Source organism: Malania oleifera, chromosome 5 (assembly GCF_029873635.1).
Source record: "Malania oleifera isolate guangnan ecotype guangnan chromosome 5, ASM2987363v1, whole genome shotgun sequence".
NCBI classification, from domain to species: domain Eukaryota; kingdom Viridiplantae; phylum Streptophyta; class Magnoliopsida; order Santalales; family Ximeniaceae; genus Malania; species Malania oleifera.
The window spans coordinates 45679962-45703599 of NC_080421.1; the positions used below are offsets into that span (position 1 = coordinate 45679962).

At 36.1% G+C, this 23638-nt stretch overlaps 1 protein-coding gene and 1 pseudogene across 3 annotated transcripts in view; one reads left to right on the forward strand and one right to left on the reverse strand.

The window, feature by feature from the left end:
• Positions 1-437: 437 nt before the first annotated feature.
• On the forward strand, positions 438-19284 carry LOC131155955 (uncharacterized; annotated as a pseudogene).
• A 2129-nt stretch (positions 19285-21413) lies between these two features.
• Positions 21414-23638, reverse strand: part of LOC131156296 (protein PHOTOPERIOD-INDEPENDENT EARLY FLOWERING 1) — a 32772-nt gene continuing 30547 nt past the window's right edge. For all 3 annotated transcript variants that reach the window (XM_058109854.1, XM_058109855.1, XM_058109856.1), the window contains one exon: positions 21414-22364. In XM_058109854.1, coding sequence (XP_057965837.1) covers positions 21917-22364 — 448 coding nt within the window. In that variant the 3' untranslated portion in view covers positions 21414-21916. The remainder of the gene's footprint in view (positions 22365-23638) is intronic.

Below are 23638 nucleotides of genomic sequence, written 5' to 3' on the forward strand. Positions count from 1 at the left end.
GTTAAACAGGTTAATTTTTTTAAACTCAATTAAAATAATTCTAATAATTCCCTTGGTGTCCCCAACGGTTATAATTTTGGCCATGTCTATAAATATTTTCTCATTTTAAAAATAAAGACATGATTAGTGATTTGATTAGCCAAAATTTTTTCTGAATTTTTTAGAGCCCCTCTTCATACCCAAAGCCAAAAACACTCATCCTTTGCCATTCCATTTGCCAAATCAAAGTACCTTTGAGTTATAAATATGTATTTTGTGTGTTTATCACGAAGGGTCTTGGTGTACTTCATGTAGTGGCTGAGGTGGAGAACTAGACCGGGAAAAAGATTCTTAAGTCAAACATTGGGGCTGAGTACGCTGGTTTTGTTCAAGAAGTTTATGAGCAGGACAGGTTATATACAGAGCTTGCAGGGTAATTCTTGGTGAAGTTAGTGAGTATGGCGCGTTTCTCGTGTGACCGATTGCCAAAGGTATTGCTAGATGGGAAAGTTACAGGTAAATTGTGGGTAAGATTTGCGATAGACTACTCAGTTATGAGTGGATGTCCACTGGTGCAATATTCTAGTGATGGAGGATCTAGACTTAGTGTTATGTCTAGACAATACACTTTTTTGGGGTATAAGAAAGGTGGGCACAACCTAGGTGATCCTATAGCAAACAAAGGGGTGATTGAGGACATGGCTTTTGGTGATAGAGCCATGGAGCAATGCACTCAGGTAAAGGAAGAGAAACAAAAGCCAAAAAACTGCGGTAGCAGCAATCATGTTATTCAGGTGGAGTTAGGGACTCAACACAAAAATGCAAGGAGTTCTATCTCAGGTCAACAGTATCACAGTATGAATGGACATGTGATATAGGTGGAGCAACAAACTCATGGTAAAAATGAAATAGTTCATATTGCAAGGAGTTTCAGCTTGAGAGACCAGTAGAATCACGGTGGGCCCATGTGTACTATCAAACCACTACTCAGGTGTTTGAGTTGGTGAGACTTCTAGTTTGGAAGAAGGTGATAGGATGCCATGGAGTGATGTATATGGTGTATGTGAATAACATGTTATTGGCTAGAAAGGCTTTAACTGAGGCTAATCAGTTGGAAACTCTGTTGAAAGGTTTTGACATAAATGTGTTGGGTACGGCCAAGATAGGTCTTGGTTTGCTGATTTGCATGGACAAAACTGCAGGGAGATTGGTGTTATCTCAAGGTGGTTTTGTGGACAGGGCTAAAGGGAGATTGGTGTAATCTCAGGATGGCTTTATAGATGAAACCGCAGGGAGACTTTGTTTGCTCTCTCAGGGGGATTCTATGAAGAATCAATATAGAATGTCTACCATTCGGTAGCCAAGGACGGGTTGTGATGTCTAGGATATGTCAAAGGTCCCCCATGATTGTGCAATGGGGTGTTTTAGCAGGCAACAGAGTGGATCGTCAGTTGTTAGTTTTGTTGAAGACTATACAGGGGGCTTTGGTGATAGAAGGTTGGTAGTAGTGCTTGTGTTTACTGTTGTGGCAAAGTCTTGTTGGAAGCCTAGGGCGAAGTTTTCGAGTATTGCATCTACAATTGTATCAGGGTTGATGATAGAAGTTTAAGCTACCATCGGCAAGTTCAAGCGGTGTTGCTTGGACTTGGTGCATGTCTCCAAGTGCTAGAAGGGAGATAGTCCCAACTAAACGTTCTAAATTCAAGGTAAAACAGTCAGATATATTTTTCAGGTTCTCCTAAGGGGCATATAATTGCCAAGGTGGAGATTGTTATATTTGTGTGTGGCTCTTATACTTAGTGGGATTCACAAACGAAGGAAGAAAAACATGAGTTTTGAAGTATTCCTAAGTGGCAGTAGAAGACTCATCAACGAGTGTCCTGTACTCGTTGACGAGGAAATCCAGAGAGCAAGAAAAACTTAGAGATCCTGAGATACCGAGAGTAAAAAATGGGCTTGTCGACGAATGCCCTGTTCTCGTCGATGAGTGTCCTTCTTGGTCTCATCAATAAATCCTCTGTTCTCGTCGATGAGAAGTTCTGGGCTATGAGCAGTTTTTTGAATTTTGAATTTGAATGTTAAGGTGGTTGGGTAGTTGGAAGGAAACCTCCAAAACACTGTTATATATGTCATTCTAGGCATATATTGAGTGTGTGTGATCATTTTGAGAAGTGTATTGTGTACTTTGAGATTTCTATGTGCTATTGCTTCTGTGGATGTAAGTTTTGCCGAACCATGTAAATCTTGTTGTTGTTCTTGTTATTTATCATTTTTTGGTTGTGTTTCATTTACTTGTTGTATTTATTACGCTGTGCTTAGTATTTATCCCATCCATATCACAACATTGGTGAATAGAAATTATAGCTTGGTTGTAACAAGGTAATGCTTCTCATGTGGAGATACCAAGACTACTTGATTTCCATTTCTCAAAGCATTTGACACGCTATTGAAAAGCATGCTTCGAATTTTTGTTGAAACCATCTTCACCTTTATAATATCCTTCAAGGAAATCAAACTTCATTCACTCAAATTTAATGATTTTCCAAGTAGGCAACAAAATCATTTCCTTTTATGGCTTTTCTCATGTCAATACAACATCATACTTAGATAATAATACTATACTAATTGAATTGTTTTTGAAATCAACCATATTTAATGGTGCACAATGTATTATCTCAATCTTTGGGTGGCCCAAGACAATGCACAATAGGTTCTTTCAACCATATTTCTCATCATAATTAGTGACCTTTACTCAAATAGTTTATTATGTGTTCGTATCAAATTTATCATAACATGGGACATCCAAGTACTCAAAATACCAACATGAAAGGATTCAAGAGTTATTGATTTACTTTTGTGAAGGCTACTTGACATTCTTCATTTCACTCTTTTGTGCCATTTTTATGCAACAATTTAAATATTGGCTTATGGTTGACTATTAGTTGTGAGATAAATCAAGCCATGTAACTCAAAATTTTAAGGAAACATTTGATCTCCTATAAGTTTGTGGTGGTGGCATCTCTTAATTGGCTTGGTGTTTGTTAAGATCAACTTTTATCAGCTCACAAACAACCAATCCTAACAATTTTCTAGAGCTAGCTTCAAAATTCACTTCATTGAGTCCAACTTTAACCAGAGCCTCCTTAATCAATCAAATAATTTCCTTAGGCTCAAAGTGTGATTTTCTCCTGTTCAAGACTTGTGTATCATGTCATCTGCACATGCCTTGATCTTCTTATGCATTGTATCATGGAATAGTGTAATCATTGCCCTTTGATAGGTTGCCTTGAAATTTTTTAATCCAAATGGCATCACTTTAAAACAAAAGATTTCCTAAAAGGTGATAAATGTGTTTTTTTTTCTCTCCAAAGCCAATCTTAAACTCATTCATACAAAAACCCTACGTGATCTATTTTATTTTCTACCAAAACCTCAATATGCAATAGTAGAATCCTTGGTACTTAATCTATTCAAATCTCAATAGCACATACATGTTCTTATGTTCCTATCCATCTTTGCTACAAGGACTATTGTTGCCACCCATTTACTATACAACTTAAAAAAAAAAACTCTATTTTTTTTTTTCACCTAGTCTTTAATTTTTAATGAAACATTTGAGCTTCATACTTCTTATCTTCTATTTTATCTACCTAAACCTAGGGTTTAAGATGGAGTCCACGCACCACAACATTTGTGGGTCTAATTTAGGCATTGTTGCTACCAAAATCCACAAACCTGTAGAAAATAAAGAAGCTTTAAAGACTCAAGGTATACTCTAGGGGATCACTTCGATACTTCAGTTAGGGATGGAAGAGGTTAACAATGGAATAGAAACAGTAAGAACAGTTTTGGTGTGTCTTACCTCCCCTAACAACCATCCTTTTATAATTGAGCTAACCTTATATTTAATACCTTATGCCTTTAAGTTGAAGGAGGTCATGAGGCTTTAACTTTAGTGGTTATACCTCTTCGTTTCCCTCCATAATTTAATGGTTTTACGCCTTCATTTTCCTCAACAATTATCCTTTACTAAGGATAACCCTTCACCTTCCTTGACCTTTTTATGTATACAACATTTTTACCTTCATCAAATGCTCCTATTGACTTTATGAGTCCTATCTCGTTTTGATTATGACAAATTCAAAAATATCTCACTTGTGCATCTAGTACTTGAACAAATAACTCTTCTAGAAGGCACGTAGAGTCAAGGTACAATGGAAGCCATGAGGAACTAAAAGATCACTTAACCTAACATGTGGAATGGCAATATGAAGAGCAAGAGTTGAAGAAATTTAATTTTGAATTGTAATAGAATTTAAGTTTGGTCTATAATAATGCATATCATGCATAATGTGGTTGAATGTTCAAACATGACCATAGAGTGACCTTGGGGACCAAAACCTTCATGAAAAACCTTTTTCTAAAGTTCCAAAATCATACAAGGGTTTTAAAATATTTTTAAGGACAAGAAGAGGGGTAAAAATTAAGTTTTCATTGAGCCCAGTCAACCAGCCCTTAAAGCCTTATATATGCCCAATCGACCAGCCTCAACACTTAGCCGAAAACATGAATTTACATAGACCCCAGTCGACCGGGCCCTTACTATGTTATACGCACCAGTCGATTGGCCTATTTGTTTTACACGTTTTTAAAATTCCTAGCCGACCGACACAGTTTATAACTAAAATGCCCAGTCAACCGGCCTTCAAGACCTGACCAACCGAATCATCAAGCCAGCAGACTAAATCTTGGTGATTAGGAAATTGCCTTGGTCCAACTGACCGGCAATGTCCCTAGGCGACCGAACCCCTTGTTGCTTTTTGAAGGAGACACTGAGGCCAGCCGACCAGTGGCTTGCCCAATCGACCGAACCTCTTGGGAAGGTTGAAATCTTCCTAAGGGCAATCAATCGGTAGCTTCCCTAGTCGACCGGACCTCTCAGGTTGGGCAATATTTTAGGCGCTAAACGTCATTAATTTTTAATTAAACAAATTCTAAAATGCCCAGCGTGTCCCTAACGGTCAAATTTTTTAGGAAGTCTATATATAGCCCACATATAAGCTTAATTAGCAACTTGATTAAGATTTAAATTCTTTCAAATATTTTGTGCAATTATTTTCTACTTTCACATATGCAAGCATATTTTTTCATTCTCTTTCTCATACTCATTTGCAAAATCATCTTAGAAAGAGAACATTAATTCATTTTCTTCATTTGCAAATTTATTACAACTTGAAGATTGTTTGAATACTCATTCTTGTGGGCATTATACATTTCATTTAAAAGCTTTTACTCTCACTCATTCATTAGCTTTTAAAATTATTTTTGAGAGTAAGCTTTGAGTTTTTTCCATATTATTTTTGTTGATAAATATTTTTGGGAAAAATCCTTATAGCTAGTGAACCTTTGTGCATACCCATTGTAAGGTTCAAAAGCTCATTTTATGTTTATTGCAAAATAGATTTGTGAGCTAATCTCCAACATCTCCTACACTGCTTTTTGAAAAACATATTTGGAGATATTTGTTGGGTTTTAGATCTTTGAAATACACTTAGTGAATATTATATATTTGAATCAAAGATCATTTTCATTATCATCTCTTACACTATTTCATAAATATATTTTTGAGAGATAAACTACAAATACTCTAATGAGCATTAACTCCCATCATACAAGAGTGCATTGAGCTTAATATTGTACCCATTTGATTATTGTAGAGGCACTTTATTTGTACACAATATTTTTCACATCTGTGAAACGGTTTGGCTCCACTTGGTAAGTGAGCTAGGGAGACTGCACCCTGTAAGTAGAATTGGTTTGGCTCTGCCCGGTTAAGGGAGCTAGGAGGGCACCATCCTGGAAAGTGTAACGGTTTGGCTTCACCTGGTAAGTGCGCTAGGGGGACTCCACCCTATAAGGAGAACTTGTAAATGGCGTCGCTCTTCCTGGTTAAGTGAGCATATAGTGAATCCTCAAGTGGGTTGGCTAAAAGCGAGGACGTAGGCATGGTTTGTCGAACCTTATAAAAATCGAGTGTCACTCTTTCCCTAAACTCTTTACATTTCTGTATTTGCTTGTTTATCTTTATCTGTTGAGATTACTGCAGTCGCATTTAAATACTGATTTGAGATTGATTGGGAAATACTGAAAATGTCATACTCATTTAAATTATTTGAAAGTTCATATATCTACTTGATTTGTATTTGATTAGACATACCGTAGGTTGTGCAATACTGGTTGCGATTTTAATTTGACTTGGAAATTTTAAAATATCTAATTCACCCCCTCTCCCTTCTTGGGATTACACCAAAAATCACAGCTCCTATTGTTGAGCCTTAGAAATCACTTGAAATTATTTTAAAGCAATGAACTAATATCTTTTCTTCAATGCCAAATTTTATCCACCTTCTTTTTCTCGATTAGATCAAATCTTAGTCTCTTCACCAAGCCAAACAAACCTCCATTCAATCAAATAGAATAGGCTATGCTAAACAAGAAAAGTAAGACAAGCCAAGCAAAGTAGACAATGGCCTCCAATTCAATCCAAGTAGACCTCAACCTCTAATCTAACTTGAGCATACTTGGTCTTCAATCCTGGGTAGATCTCAACTATTAATATTGAGCATAGTTCAGTTTTTTTATTTTAAGTAGAGCTTAATTGTTGAATCTAAGAAAATCTTATTTATTGAATCCAAGAAAAGCTCTACTATCAAGCTTAAGCACAACTCAACTATTTCTTCTAAGTGAAACTCATCTATTGAATCTAAGTATAACTGATCTCTTTATCCTAAGCAAAGCTCAATTGTTGAATTTGGGAAAACTCAACTTTCAATCCTGAGCAAAACTCAACTATTTGTTTTGAGTAGATCTTAATTATTTCATATTATGTAAAGCTTAGTTGTCAATCTTGAGTTATCATCAATCCTAAGAAGAGCTCAGTCATTTATCTTAAGCAAAGCTTAATTATTTAATCTGAGTAGAGCTCATTTGTTTAAATTGAGCAAAACTCAACTATATATTTTGATCAAAGATCATCTATTAAATCTAAGCAAAGATCAACTATCAATATTATGTAGAGTTCAGTTGTTGAATCTAATTGGAGATCAGTTGTATAATCTGGTCAAAGCTCAGAAGCAGAGCTTAGCTGTTGAATCTAAGTAAAGCTCAAGTATTTATTCTTAGTAGCGCTCAATTGTTGAAGATAAGTAAGGTTCAATTGTTCATTCTAAGCAAAGCTTAGCTATCAAATATACCATTTATCATAATCAGTGCTACCAATTCTTGGTGCTAGAAGGGGCACAACCAATACCTTTAAATGGCAGCGCAGAGCCCCGTACTAATTGTCGGGTGGACATGAGAGGCTACACTAGTTCCAAGTAGGGGTGCCGCGGCCTTGGCTCACCAAGCCAATGTGATCCTTGGGCCCTTGCCCTATTGCAGACAGGGTTGATTGTTGGTGTAGCACCTCAAAAATTTTCGTTCAATTTCTTTGATAACACTTGTAATATCCTAAATATTTCATATTATAATAATAACTAATAAAGACAGCGGAACTCCTCAAATGCTTATTACGAGAGTACTAAACTATCCCAATATTATAACATGTATCTAAACTCTAATAAATGTTACATTTCATAATAAAACTCTGAACTTATACAAACATAATTAAAATAACTCAATTCCCCCACAAGACCTTCTATCCTGATGCAAACACAAACTGCATAAACTAGTATCTCGCTTACACTTACAATAATTATGAAATCTAAACTGAATCCCACCCATGCTTCACTGCACTACTTTGATTCCTGTTTTTCTCCACATAGTATCTGAAAAATTTTAAGTAATCAAGGGGTGAGACACCTCTCATTAAGACGAAATAGATTATTATCAGTGTTACGCAGGTAAGTTATCATATAAGCAAGATATAATCATTTATTAATAAACTTTCACTAAAATATCATTAATGTTGTTCTCACATTTACTAAAATATCATTAGTACTAAAATCACACTTCTATATATCTCTGAAAATACATATTTCTTTTTCAAAACGTATTTTAGCTCACAAAATACTCTATTCTCATAAATCTACATACATGCCTTTATAACTGTAACTCGGTATAAAATCATATTTCTGTATGTATTCATAACTTAGTATAGAATCACATTTCTGTATATATATAATCATAACTCTGTATAACATTGTCGTACCATATTGTTGCATAAAACTATCATAACATAATTATAATAATCTGTCATAACATAATACTGTATAAAACTATCATATCATGACTCTGTAATAATTTGTTGTATCATCATACTCTATTATGTTCATCCTCATGTTGGCCCGTATACGAGGAGGATACCACCTCATGCTAGCCCATATACAAGGACGGAATACTACTATACTCATACTTTATCGTGATGGATTCCTTCGTGTACGTAGATCATCTGTTATATATATACCTAATAGAATCTTCCCTGATTAGTCGCTCATATCATCATATACTGCTCATCGTCACGCTGACCTGTATATGAGGAGGATAACCTCATGCTGGACCATATATAAGGAAGGACTCTACCATACTCATCCTCACGCTAACCTGTATACGAGAAGGATAACCTCATGCTGACCCATATACAGAGAGGGACTTTACTAAACGCATCCTCATGCTGATTGATATACGAGAAGAATAACCTCATGCTGACCTGTATAATGCTGACCCATATACAGGGAGAGACTTTACTAAACTCATCCTTATGCTGACCGGTATACAAGGAGGATAATCTCATGCTGACTCGTATACAAGGGGGAATTATACTCATCCATATATTTCTGTATATAACTGTCATTCATAACTGATCATGACATAAACCTGGCTGAACTGTCATGGCACTTAGCCAGCTAAACTATCACCGCATAAAGTCGACTAAGCTGTCATAGTATACTGAATACGACATAAAGCCGTCTGAACAGTCATATCATAATTTCGAAATTAAACCATATTTCATGATTTGACAATACCCACAACTCTGTATATATATTCTTAACTCTGTATAAAACACAATTCTATATATATTCATTGCTCCATATAAAATCACATCTCTAGGTAAAACTATCATGTTATAATACCACATAAAACTATACTTTACTGTACAAATCCATAAAATATGCTAACAGGTTTATTTATGTTGTATCATATTTATTTACTCATGCCACACAATTTGAGTGATAATTCATTTATAATAATCTACCTAAAATAACTATAGTCTTCTGCTAAAAATAATCATATACTCAACTTTGGAGACCTACTTAAATTCAACAACTAATTTTTTCCAAAACATACATATAATAATTAATTCAAACTTTCTATTTACATAAGCCTAATAATTCAAAAAGTCATATAATATTTCTGTAATCACATGCTTTATTGTTAATAAGTTAAACTTTTGAAAATACCTGACCTGCTTACTGAAGATACGCCTACAGGGATCGTAAAAAATGTTTGAAGCAGTTGGAGCACAAAACGCAGGTTTTTCTAAATACATATATCACGTGTAAAATCATAAGTTTCCCTACCCATAATTCCATATCCTGTACTATCTAGAAATTCATATACGGTAATCCCGAAATCACATGCTATATTTTAACTTGTACAATTTCTTAAAATAACTTACATAACTTGTTTCCGTACCTTAGCCTTAGAGTGGAGCCTAGGATTCCCAAACTACGAATTTGCTCCGATTAAAATGTCAAGGATTGAAATTGAAACCCTAATATAGCATCTCGTCGTCAATTTGGTAGAGATTTGGGGTAGAAATTGAAGAGAGAGAAAAGGGGATGTCGCAGCCCTAAGGATGAGAGAGAGTATGAGATTTCTTCAAATAAATGAGCTTACCTCTATTTATATAAACACTATCCCGCAGGAAACTGTCGACGGTTTCATTGGGCTTCCTGAAACCATCGATGGTTTGGTTTTTTACCAAACCTCTTTTTTACTATTTTACCTTTAATGGGCCTCACTAACTCAAAATTGTCAACAATTTCCCTGAGCTTCACAAAACCATTGACGGTTTGGTCTTAAACTAAACCTTCTCCCTTCTTTTCTAAAATATACTTATTGTTCCATCATTAAGGGGTTTAATTTAAACGACGTCTAATTAAATATGTCCATATATATATATCCACTTATATGCATATTATTTTCTAGAGTGTTATTGCTAGCCCCCATAAAGCCAACAATCTCCCCCCCCCCCCCCCAGTAGCTGCCCTGGGGCGCTCAAACCCACGACCTCGCTCTAATACCAATTGAGGGGAATGGTGTAGTCTCAAGAAGGGGGGTGAATTGGACTTTTAAAACATTTTGCAGATAATTTAAATGATTCACCCAACTATATCCCAAACAAAGTAAGTTATGTGTGTGCAAAGTAATTATAACAACTAATAAATAAACATACACTTGCAAAAAATTTAAAGTGCGATAATGTAAATGAGATATGAAAGAGAGAGAGAGAGAGAGAGAGAGAGAGAGAGAGAGAGAGAGAGAGAGAGAGAGAGCGACACCAAGATTTAACAAGGTTCGGCTATACATGTCTACGTCCTCGCCTTGGGCAAACCTCCCAAGGATTTCACTACCTTACTCACTTAACCGGGTGGAGTGACGTCGTTTACAAATTCTCCTTACAGAGCGGAGTCTCCTTAGCTCATTTACCTGATGGAACCAAACCATTACAAACCTTACAGGATGGTGCCCTCCTAGCTCACTTAACCGAGTAGAGCCAAACCACTACACACCTTACAGGATGATGCCCTCCTCTTCCGGTGATACCCCACGCTAGGAATACAAAGGTATGAAAATAATTTTTGTGTACAACCAAGTGCTTCTCAAAAAGCATATTTCTACAATTTTGAAACTAGATGCACTCTCAAATCATTTACAAACTGAAGCTCAGTAGAGTATTTAAATTTTTCTCTCAAAATATGTTTCGAATAAAACTGAGAGTTTGGAAAATATTTTTCCTTATGATTGACCGTGTGTAAAATCAAAATACAAGAGGCTTGTCAAGCAAAAAATATATGAGAGGATATATTGCTCAAAGCACTCTTGATTTTCTTAAAGACTTTCTCCACAAACAATTTTCCATGATGAAGCATGTAGGAGAATTCGGCCTTTGAGATTAACACAAAATACAATAAAAAGGCTTTCAAGCTAAATATATGAACTTTGAATATAAGCTCAAGCCTTTATCAAGAACCCTTAAAAATTTTCTCCAAGAAAGTGTTTTTCAAAAACAAAAGTTGGAGAGATAATTTGCTCTTTTAAAATCTCAAGAACAAGAGGCTTCTCAAGCAAGATATATTAGTTGAATAAATGCTCAAAGTATTCTTGTATAAACCCCAAGATTTTCCCAAAAAAAAAAAAATCAAAAGATAGAGTATGGGAAAATAAGTTTGATCTTTGAAAGTGGAGTAGGAAGAGTAAGAAGTAATCAAAGAATAAACAATACAACTTTCAATATGGTTTTCTAACATTTTAAAAGTGTTTTGGGCTTGTATTTATAGACATTTTGGAAATTTGACCGTTATGTGATCGTTGGGCAATAAAATAATAATATAATTTGAACTTCAGACCGTTTTGGAGCTCAAATTTGTTCAACCCAAGAGGTCCGATCGACTGGCCCTAAGGTCCGGTCAACCAACCAAAGGGCAATTTACTTTTTCGCAAGCTTCGGTCTACCGGGCATATGATCCGGTCTACCGGATGAACAGTGCTGATTGACTATGCAAATTATGTCTTCAAAAGGTCAGTCAACTAGGTATGCATGTAAGTGCCTATTTGTTCAGTCCAGTCGACTGGGCAATCAAGGCATGATTGTGGCCAGTCTGCCAAGCCTGCGCAATTTACCATATTGGCCTTAAGTCCTCGCTGGTCGACTAGCCCAAATATAACTGTGGAGAGGCCGGTCGACTGGTCCTTTAGTAAATGTGCCCTTATGCACACACCGGTCGACTGGGCTTTCACAACCGGTCGGCCAGGCCTTAACAAAGAATGTGTTTTAGCCAGTTTTCGATTTCAAAATTATTTTAAACCTTTTGTGAAAACGTTTAATTTTAAGTATAAAAGGTTTTCCTTTATTTTGGGGTTCGTAAGGTCAATCTAGGTTTATTTTGAGCTTCAATATAAATCAATTGACACGCATGAACAAATAAACCCTAATTACTATTACAACTTAAATTTCAATATCTCCAAGGTCTGCTCCCATGGAATACGCCATTGAATATGATCTTTTAGCTGGATTTCAGGGTTTCCATATTGCAGCATCATCTGTGCTTTTTCAGAAAGATGAACATATACATACTTGGCACACAAATGAGATGTTGTGATTTGTCATAATCAAAACAAGGATCGAACTCAAAAAGTCAACATAAGTGGTTCTCAATCCTTTTTCGCCCCACCACCCAAATGTCGGGCTTTCGTGTAGACCTAGATGTCGGCCCTTTGTCTAGACTTGAAGGTTGACTCATTCTATGCCTAACCAAAGGCCAGAGGTTGGCTTTTTGAAACAATAAACTTCGCATACTTTTTGTGGAAGATAGAAATAAACTGTAAATTTTTATCCAAGTTTTAGGTTCATATTTCATAGGTTGTCACTGAGGTCATCATAACAACTAAAGTTCCATGCATACATATTTTTTGTTACTAGTTTCTTATATCATAGCTATACCTTTCATCACTTTCTCCTTTCTCATTTTTTTTTCTATGGTCCCTCTCGAAGTTTTGAACCCCAAAAATCATAGCTATCTCTTTAGAAATTGATTTCTCCACATGCCTATCTTTTGAAGTTCTATTCTTCTTTCCAATATCTCTTCTTTATTTATTTATGAACTTAGGGAGAGGAACTCATCAGTACTAAGGAATCAATCTCATTTGCGATATCACATATATATGCAGGACTCTCCTTGGTCCCAACAAGGTGAAATAATTCTTTCTATTTATCTGCATTAAAATTTTAGTGTGAGTCATATTTCAATGGGTTTAATATTGATACCTAGTTCTAGGTACCACTTCCCTTCCTCACTCTTTGAAATTTCAATAGGTTCTTTTATCTTTAATTAAGTCTTGCTTTTCTAAGTATTCAATTAATTCATTAACTCTCCCCATGAATACACATAACTCCCCTAGGTGTGAGGCTGCCGTCAAAGCTGCCATTGCCACTTTTTGATCCAAATTCTTGACTTGCAGGGTGACGTCAGTAAGTCTCCCATGAATTCCTTCAATGATTTTTTTCTCTTTGAACTAAGTTCATCATTTGGGTAGTAGAAGTTTTCACTACTCTCTGACGATTAAGAAAATGCCCTGCAAACTGCCTCTTCAGCTTCCTAAAGGAACCAATGGATCGCAGCTTTGTACTTAATACGAAGACCATGTTGGCCCTCTAAAAGTTTCTGTGAAGTCTCTACACATTATAGCATTAGGTACCCCGTGAAGATGCATCAAGTCTTGAACCAATCCAAATGATCCATAGGATCAAAAGTACCATTATATTTTATAATCTTAACATCTTGAATTTTTTCAACAAAGGCACTTCCATCACCTCCCGAGTAAAAGTAGGTTTGGAAATTTGGAAGGATTGATTGCCCACACTAATTGTTTCCAAACCTCCTCTAACACTTGTATGAACTGATCATTTATCTTCTTAAATTTTTCCTCATGTAACGGAGAATGGTGTTTATTAGTTCCCACACTATCAATATCTTCCATAATTTCTAACCTTTTAAAGCCTAGAAGGCGTTCTCAAACTTCACTCCTGGGGTGCGAGGGCTACAACTTCTTTGCCTTTCACTAGAACCAGGGTGGTGGTGCTGTTTGATTATGTATTTCCATAGAATCTTTCTTTTTATTAAAATTTCTCTAAACATTGTCTCCATTCGCCTTTGGAAAGCTAAAAATTACTCCATTTGGACTATTCCCTCTTGGGGAGGACCACCAATTTGTGGTGACTACACTGATAGGGGGAATTAGACCCCTCTAACTCATCAAAGTTAGAATTTTTCTAACTCAACGGACCTGGAATTATATAAAAAAAAAAAATTAAGGTGCATTTGTTGAAAGATTGGGGAACAATACAAAGGCCAGATATGTTCTAACATATTTAGTCTACAAAGAATTAAAAAGTCCTAGTGTTTCTACACTTGAGTTTAACTTCTGAAGTAGAGTTTACATAGTCAAGAGCTTTTCTCATTCCCCAGAACTAGTAATGAACAATTGCATGAAGGATTCTTAAGGCTTCAACTATTTTAGAATTCCCCATATTGAGAAGTCTTGGGATGTTTTCGTCCTTGTTTATAGTGGCTCTTTGAAGGTTAATCGTAGAACTTGACTTCAGATGAATTTGCTAGTTTATGTGAGAACTAAAGAACATAAAGGTCTCTAAATTCAAGTTGAGCTTTATAGATTCTGCAAGTACTATCTGGTATTTTGTCCTCAAGCAATAAGTTCATCAAATGTGGTCAATCTATTATGCAAGGCTAACCAACATTAGAGGAATATCTTCTTGGAAAAACTCAATTTGTGTCATACATTATATTTGCAATTTTATCCTTTTCTGAAATGCCTAGCTTAATCTAAATGTGTCTTCCATGGTGATCCTATTGAGAAGGTCAACAATATCTAGCCATTCATTGATAAATATATGTATTAATTTTATATTTATTTAGTTGCTTTTTATACTTTGACTACCTACAATAGCTTAGCATGATTGTAGGAGTGATTGTAAGAAATATCTAGCATGATTGTAGGAAATCTCTAGCATGATTGTAAGAATGATTATAGGAAATCCCTAGCATGATTGAAGAAAATTTCTTGTATAAAGCTACATCTTCCAATTCAATAAAATTATTCAAAAGAAAAATATTTTTTTTTTCCTTCTTTTACATGGTATGAGAGCAGGGAACAATACCCTAGCTCCCTGCCCTCTTTTTTTTTGCTTTCCTTTTATCGTTGTTTCCCATTATCATAGTGAACGAGCAACCTTCGAATGAGGACAAACTTGATGATGCCAATCCATTTTTTCTTCACCATTCCGATCTTCCAGGAATGGTGCATGTTTCCAAACCTCTCAATGGGGATAATTATTCGACATGGTGTGGAGCCATGACAATTTCTTTTAATGCCAAATCCAAGTTAGGTTTCAAAGACAGGACCACCACAATGTCGTTTGCCACAGCCAAACCAAACAACTATGATTCGCGGAAAAGATGCAATGATATGATCCTCTCTAGGATTCTCAATTCACTCGCATAGGATATTGCAAACAGCGTCATTTTTTTTACCCCCGCCCAGGAGGTATGGGAAGACCTTTGGGATCATTTTTCTCAAAGCAATGCCCTTCGTTTTTTCCAAATTGAGAGGGACATTGCTTGTCTTGCTTAAGATCAGATGACCATTGCGGCTTATTACACAAGGCTGAAAAAGTTATGGGATGAACTAGGATCCTATAATGACATAGTTTGCTCTTATGGAGCGGACCATAAGAGACACAAATTAATGCAATTTCTCATGAGACTCAGTGAGTCCTACAATGCGATCCGAGGTCAAATTCTATTAATGAATCCACTACCTAGTGTTGTCGAGGCTTACTCTTCCATTGTACAATAAGAGAAGCAGCGAAGCCTAGGGGCTGCACATGAGACGATGGAGAACTCTGCCATGGTTGTTCAAAAGGCTGAACCAGTGGCTCTGCCTATTCAACGTGGACAAGGTTCTTCTTCTCGTTCCAACTCATCTAATTGAAAACCTTTCCATTACTCTTATTGTGACCGTGACCATCATGTGTGAGAAACGTGCTGCAAGCTGAACGGGTACCCACCAGAACACCCTAAACATGCATCAAACCAATCCAATCAAGGAAGCACTCATTTCAAGTGCAACAATAGTCATCAGTCTTCAGTCAATAATATCAAGGAGGGTCTAATAATGCAAGAAGTGTTGTCGGTGACAAATGGGCTCTCAGATTTGCAAAACCAACAAATCTTATCTATCATGCAGGGAAAAGAGACAACACAATCTGCCAATCCTAAAGTTAATGCTGCTTATGCTTCCTCATGTTTGTTACAAACATATGTTGCGCCTACATCAATTAATTATCAATAATGGTGCAACAAACCACATTACTTCATCTCCAAATTTGCTTATCAAAAGCAGTAAGAACACCTTTTTGCCACCAATTGCTCTGCCATGTGGAGAACAGGCTCCGATTACATCCATTGGGAATTTACCTTTGAATTTTGCTGTTACTTAAAAAAAATTTCTTGGTGTGCCATCATTTTCGGTGGATTTAATGTCTGTGAGTCGAGTTACCGGAGATCAGAATTGTTTAGTAACATTTTTCCCTCATTGGTGTATTTTGAAGGACTTGATGACGAGGACGACAATTGGTTTGGGTGAACTACGAGACATACCCTATTACTTGGTTGCGCTAGCATTAGAAAAGCCAAAACCTTAAACTCCATCTACAGCAGTCACTTCTTGCCATTCACCCAGTTCTTAGGTCGCCTCCTCCACCTCTTTGTGGCATCATTGATTAGGGTATTTGTCTTCCTCCAGATTAGATTTTATGGCAAAACATTTGTTAAATTTCCCTTTCCAGTCTAATAATGCTTGTGATGTTTGTGCACTTGCAAAACAAAGTCGAGTTCCATTTTTTGTTAGTTCATTTTCATCTATTAGACCCTTTGAATTAATTCATTGTGACATTTGGGGCTATAAAATTGCCTCTCTTTCTAGTGTGAAATATTTTTTGACTATTGTGGATGATTATTCTATATTCACATGGGTATTTTTATGCATCAAAAAAGTGAAACACAACACTTACTTGTCAATTTCTTCTCATTTGTCCAAACACAATTCCATGTTTCTATAGCCAACATACGGGTTGATAATGGTGGAGAATTCTTCTCTATGCAGGAATTTTTTAAACAAAAGGGGACCATTTATCAACATTTTTGTGTTTATACTCCTCAACAAAATGGGGTTGTAGAGCGCAAGCACCACCACATTCTTGAGACAACTTGAGCTTTTCGTTTTCAAGCCCACATTCCATTACATTTTTGGGCAAAATGTGTTTCTAATGCTGTTCATATAATAAATTGTTTGCCCACACCACTCCTTTATCGCCAAACTCCTTTCGGATGACTTTATGGCAAGCTTCCTTCTTAGTATTATCTTCGAGTTTTTGGGTGTCTTGCATAAGCTATTGATGTGCACATTCCCCATAAATTCGCTCCTTCGAGCCAAACATTGTATTTTCCTCGGCTATCCTGTTGGTCAGAAAGCTTACAAGCTCTATAACCTTGCCACCCATCAAATGTTCACTAGTCGTGACGTTGTTTTTCATGAAATTATTTTTCCTCATAAGTCCATTCAATCCACTTCCTCAAATTCAACCCATGTGATTCCTCTTTTTGTATTCAATCCCTCAACATCGGAACTAGTTTCTCCCGTCCAACAATCCTCACGACCGAATCTAGTTTCTCATTAGCCATCACCAGCTAGTCCTCCTCACGAACCAATTTTTACGCCGTTCTCAACGACCTCATCACCCTCCCACGACTTTACGTGATTATGTCTGCAACCAAGTGACGTCTCCTAACCATTTTTCACCTTTGTCATCAGGTCCACAAAAAAGGTACGTGATATCCCCTTACCATTTTTGCCTTTTATCATCATTACTCACAACAACATTGCTCTTTTACTGCTGTTGTCAGTTATGATATTAAGCCTACATCTTATACCGAAGAAGCTTCTCATTCTCATTGGCAAGAAGCAACGCAATCGGAATTGACCACTTTAGAAGCCAAACACACTTGGTCCCTCACTTTTCTTCCTCCTGGTAAGAAGCCTATTGGTTGTCGTTGGGTTCATAAAATCAAATGACACTCAGATGGCACTATTGAGCATTTCAAAGTTCGTTTGGTTGCAAAAGGTTACACACAACTGGAAGGTCTAGATTAACATGACACTTTTTCTCCCACTGCTAAAATGATTATTGTTCGTTGTTTATTGGCTTTAGCAGCTGCCCAGAATTGGCCTCTTCACCAACTTGATGTCAATAATGCTTTTCTTCATGGTGATCTCCATGAAAAAAATCTATATGTCTCCACTTCCTGGTCTTCGACGCTAGGGGGGAATCTAGTGTGTCGCCTTCACAAGTCGTTATATGGCTCAAAGCAAGCTTCCTGACAATGGTTTGCCAAGTTCTCTACAGCTATCCAAGCTGCTGGATTTGTTCAATCTAAAGCAGATTACTCGTTATTCACATATCGAATAGGCAAATCTTTTACAGCTTTGTTGATATATGTTGATGTCATTCTTATTACGAGTAATGATGTCAATGTCATATTAGCTCTCAAGCAATTTATGCATAGTCATTTTCGAATTAAAGATTTGGGTGATTTTAAGTATTTTCTGGCCATAGAAGTTTCTCAATCAAATAAACAAATTTCCATCTCGCAACTAAAATATATGGATATTTTAAAAGATGGTGGATTTTTGGGTGCTAAACCTATGAACTTTCCCATGGAGCAAAACATAAAGCTCTTGGATTCAAGTGAATTGCTTAAAGATCCATCTCAATATAGTCAACTTGTTGGACGCCTAATTTATTTGACTATTACTTAGCCGGATATCACCTATTCGGTCCATGTGTTAAGTAGATTCATGCATGCACCACACAAACCACACATGGAAGTTGCCTTGCATGTGTTGCATTATTTGAAAAGCAGTCCAGGACAAGGTTTGTTTTTCCCTTCTCAGAATGATTTATCCTTTCGAGCTTTTTCTTATTCAAATTGGGCCAGTTGTCCAACATCTCGTAGATCCACTATGGGTTACTGTGTATTTTTGGAATCTTCTTTTGTTTCCTAGAGAACAAAAAGGCAGAAAACCGTATTTCTCTCCTCAGCAGAAGCCGAATATAAAGCCATGACAAATACAAGCTATGAATTATCCTAGCTACGCTCATTATTGACAGATTTGAGAATATTGCATCCGAAGCTAGCATTGTTATATTGCGATAACACAGACGCCTTACATATAGCAAAAAATCTCGTTTTTTATGAAAGAACTAGACATATAAAGATGGATCGTCATGTTATTCGTGACAAAATACAAGATGGTTCAATTGTAACCAAACATGTTACTTCAACAAACCAACTTGCAGATGTGTTCCCCAAGCCATTAGGAAAGGAAGTTCTCTCAACTATGAAGCGCAAGTTGAGAGTTCTTGACATTCACTCTCCAACTTGAGGGGGAGTGTTGAGAAGGTCTACAATATCTGGTCATTCATTGAAAAATACATTGTATTAATTTTATATTTTTTAGTTGTTTTTTATACTTTGACTACTTAGAATAGATTAGCATGTAGGAGTGATTGTAGGAAATCTCTAGCATGATTGTAGGTAGGAAATCTCATTCAGAGATTTCTACTTCAGTCTTTTAACTGGTTTGTAGGTTTTTTTCCAATTCATTTTGCAGGTGTGCATTTTCCATTCATTTCCCTTCCAAAGGAGATTTCTGCTTTAGGCAAGAAGATAAATTATGACCAGAATATTTGTATATTCTACAGTAGTGACTTAATTAGCTGTAGTCTACCTATGTATGTGAGTCCAGTCGTAGATTGTAGCTGAGATCTTTTCTATTAAGATCTCTCAGTCTTCTTTGTTGATTTTTCTTGTCGTCAAGGTATGCTTAGGTAGTTTACTGGGAATTTACCAAGGAGTTGGGATAACAAAAACTATAAGGTCTAATATTCCTTAGCAAAATAGTTATGACTCGGTTGTCTGCATCAAGGCCAATGAGAAGATTTTGATGATGAAGACTTGGTTTACTGGGATTTAGGGACCAAATAACCAGTAGAAACAGGCCAGCATCTTTAAAGAAAGAGGAGATAGATACCTGCTATGCTATAACATCATTCCCAGCTGTTGCTGTTCTCCAACATGACTAGAAAAAATTGGCATTAACGCCATCAGCCTGGGACTTTAATCATTAGGAAAGGAGAGCATTGCCTCTTTGAATTCGTTTTTCTTTTATAGGTTTGCCTAGGCAACTTTTTTCTTCATCAAACCAAGTGAAATTCAGGATCTGCTGAAGGTAGTAAGAGTTACTAGGCTTAACCCCTTCGGTTTTTTCTCCGACTCTGTTTTATAAGATAGAGAACTTATTTTCTTACCTCCTAGTTTTAGCCAGTTATCTTTTCCTTTCTGACTAGTAGTATTTCCTCTTCTATTTTTCGAGTTGGATTTTGACTGTTTTCAAGACTGCCAGTCAAATTATGCAAGTCTGCACTAGCTTTCTGTCTAGCCCTCTCCACGTTGCCTTTGATATTTGAGTAATATCTTCTGTGAAAATCCTTCTAGGTTCCTTTTCAGTATCTCCAATTTCTGGCATAAGGCAAACATGGGTGAACATATACAATTGTATGAGGTGGATACGAGGGAGAAACTCTTATGATTTTCCCAATAGTTGGTCAAAATGGCAGCAGTTTCCTATGGACGAGGCTAAAATAAAAAGAAGAATAAAAATAAATATTGGGAGCACTTCTCAGAATTACCTACTTATTTCATATACGCACAGATAAAATAGATATAGACAGATTGATATATTCTTTGTTCATGTTTGCCAAAGTAGAAGAAAAAGAATTGGACTCCGGGCATGCGCGCACGATAAGTTGTTTGTATACGAAAAATGTTTCACTTGGTAACGGAGAAATCTAAGCAGCTATTTATTGTCTCTGGATGAAACCAATTGTGGGTTTATGGATATCCGATGTATTCACATAGTTTTACCAATACATACCTCCCGGCGACAAAATTATTTTATACACAGATTTAGCCAAGGAAAGTTACAGGTCATCCTTAATAATGCATACAGTGCATACTCTTGTTATAATAAAAAATGAACAATATAACTTACACCTGAGACGCTGCTTCAAATTATGTATTTATACATCTGACTGCGTTAATATAACAGATTAATGGCAGGCATGGATGCAGGTTCAAGACTCAAAAGACGGCTTATTAAAACTTAAAAAAGGTATTTGCTTTGGCAAACAAAACAAACAAGAGAGCAGAGTCTCCACTAGTGTTTCAGAGGTCGAACTGCCTGGCTTTTTTTTTTTTTTTTTTTTTGGGCAATTCAGAGATTGCAAATATCAAGTGGTGTTTTTTGTCTAGAAAAACAGTTTTCCAAAAATGCCAGACCACAACACATTTCACTCAATTTCCTTCCACCAAGTGGGGTTTAAGGAAACAAAAAATGCTATTAAAGTGCTCCGAAAACCACTTAATTAGCCCATTTTAATAAGCCCATACCTAATGCCAAGAACCTACATTGAGAGCCATACCTTTCACCCTAAAAAGAAATGCACAATGGAAATAAGACGTCCATAATTTTGCTAATACCTGCCAGGTGTGCCTGAAATTATGCACATAGGTGCGTGCATGCATGCGATTGTACAAGATACTTCGTCATTCTCAACCACAGGCACCTTCATTCCCTCCCCCCTCCCCCACCCCACTTCTTTGAGGGAAATGTGCTCGTCAGGTTAAGGCTCAACAAAATTAGCACAGATTTTCCCACTAACTAAATTACAAAATCTTTATGTTACCTTCTGTACCTTCCATCCTTGATCTTCCTGCAGCGCCAGTATACAAATCCATTCTCTCCTGAAGTGGAAGCAGAGACGTGCGAAATCACATCCTCTTGATTGGCATCCAAAACACAGTGCACGCTCTAATCAACGACCCCGAGAGCACATGATAAATCCCAAGCTTGAGTAATGGATTCTTTTTCACCTGCCAGACTTGTTCGACAAGCACTGCTCTCCAGATGTAATCCAACCAAAGACTTCAAGTGAGCTCAACTCAAGGAATGAAACCTACCCAAAGTCAGTGTATTCTCGTGATAATGAACAATCTTCAAGATCTGAGATGAATCCTGGAACATGGTGATGGGGAACCAGTTTGAAATTCTCATTTTCCAAAGGATCATCCTTGTCCATACCAAAGGGGAGATTATACTCATAATCATCAAACCCAATATCCGGAATTAAGGACTCTGCAAGGTCAAACCTTAGATTGGGACCATTGGGTGTCACTGCTGGTGTCGATTGACATGTCAGCTCATTGATTAGTTGGGGCATATCAGTGGACTCCAAAGCAGTTTTTTTGAATTTTGATTTAGGAGGCCTCATTGAGTCAGTCGTGGACAGCTTGTGCTTTCCCAGGGACTGTGATTTCAATGCTGATCGAGACTTGATATCGCTCGCTGGGAAAGCAGACGAAGCCCAAGTCAGGCTATCTTCAACACAAACTCTTGATGCAGCCCTGTGCGAACGAAATCGGAATATATTAGCATCTCAAAAAAAGAATTTCTAGGCATCCATTTGAATAGCATTTGCAATATGGGTACCATCTCACACTACACTTAACATGAGTCTTCCTTTGCTTGTTTAGCACAATAAAATTTCAAATCTTAATTTATATCTCGGTAGCAATACAATTTTCTAGGCAAGAACAACCGTCCATTGTCTCAAAATGCTACTATAGACAAATTGATGATTTCCTGTGTTATGTCTGAATGCCCCTAACAGAACAATTCATGAATTCTTTTGCCGGTGCCCAAGTGCCCACAGAGTTCAGAAAATTATATTCCAAGGAAACCAAGCAATAAACACTTATCACAGACAAGGAATATTGGAAAAGGCAACTATAGACTACCAACTCAGCACACACCAAGGGGCTATTTGGTATTGCCATAAAAAATCATGAAAACAAAAAACCAAAAATGAAAACTAAAATGTAAAACCTCAATTAATACTTTTAAAACTAGAGCAAATAAAGAACTTGATTGAAATTGTTTATTTGTCCTTCAGTCAAATGACAATTAAAATAATTAATTAAAACAATAAAAAAAAAATACAAAGAAAAATATTATAATAAATAAATTTATTATAATTATTTTACTTAATTATTATATTTCAAAACTCATTGTTTAGTACTACAAGAATAATCTTATCGTACATGACAATTGAAAAATAGTAAAAAATAATAATTTTTAAAAATTTATAATTGATTTAAATTTTTAGAAACTTTATTGATACAATTGTTTTAAATTTTTGAAATTTTATTGATATTTTTGTTTGAATTATATTTCAAAATCAGTCATTTTATTTTTATTTTTATTAAAAATTATGCATTAGAATAAATAATCCACCAAAGTTAATTCTTGATATTAAAGTATTTTGGAATGGGTCACAAGAACAATTAAAAGCAATAACCCCATTTGGTTTGCGAAATGGAATTGAAGCAAGAAAAGAATCGAGGGAGGAACACAGCAAAGGCAAGAATGGAACCTCTTTTGGAATGCAATTACTAAGTTCAGTTAGTAACATGGAATGATTGTAAGAATCACAATTTCAATTAGTTTCTTGCCAATGTTTGGTATTCTTCAATGGCTTCTATAATGGATTGAAAAATAAGTCATTTTTAATTAAATACTCCTAACACATAATTATTTAATTTTGTAATTACTATTATTTTTTTAATAATGCAAATATTATTAGCATAATTATCATTTTTCTTATTATTGTTATCATTTT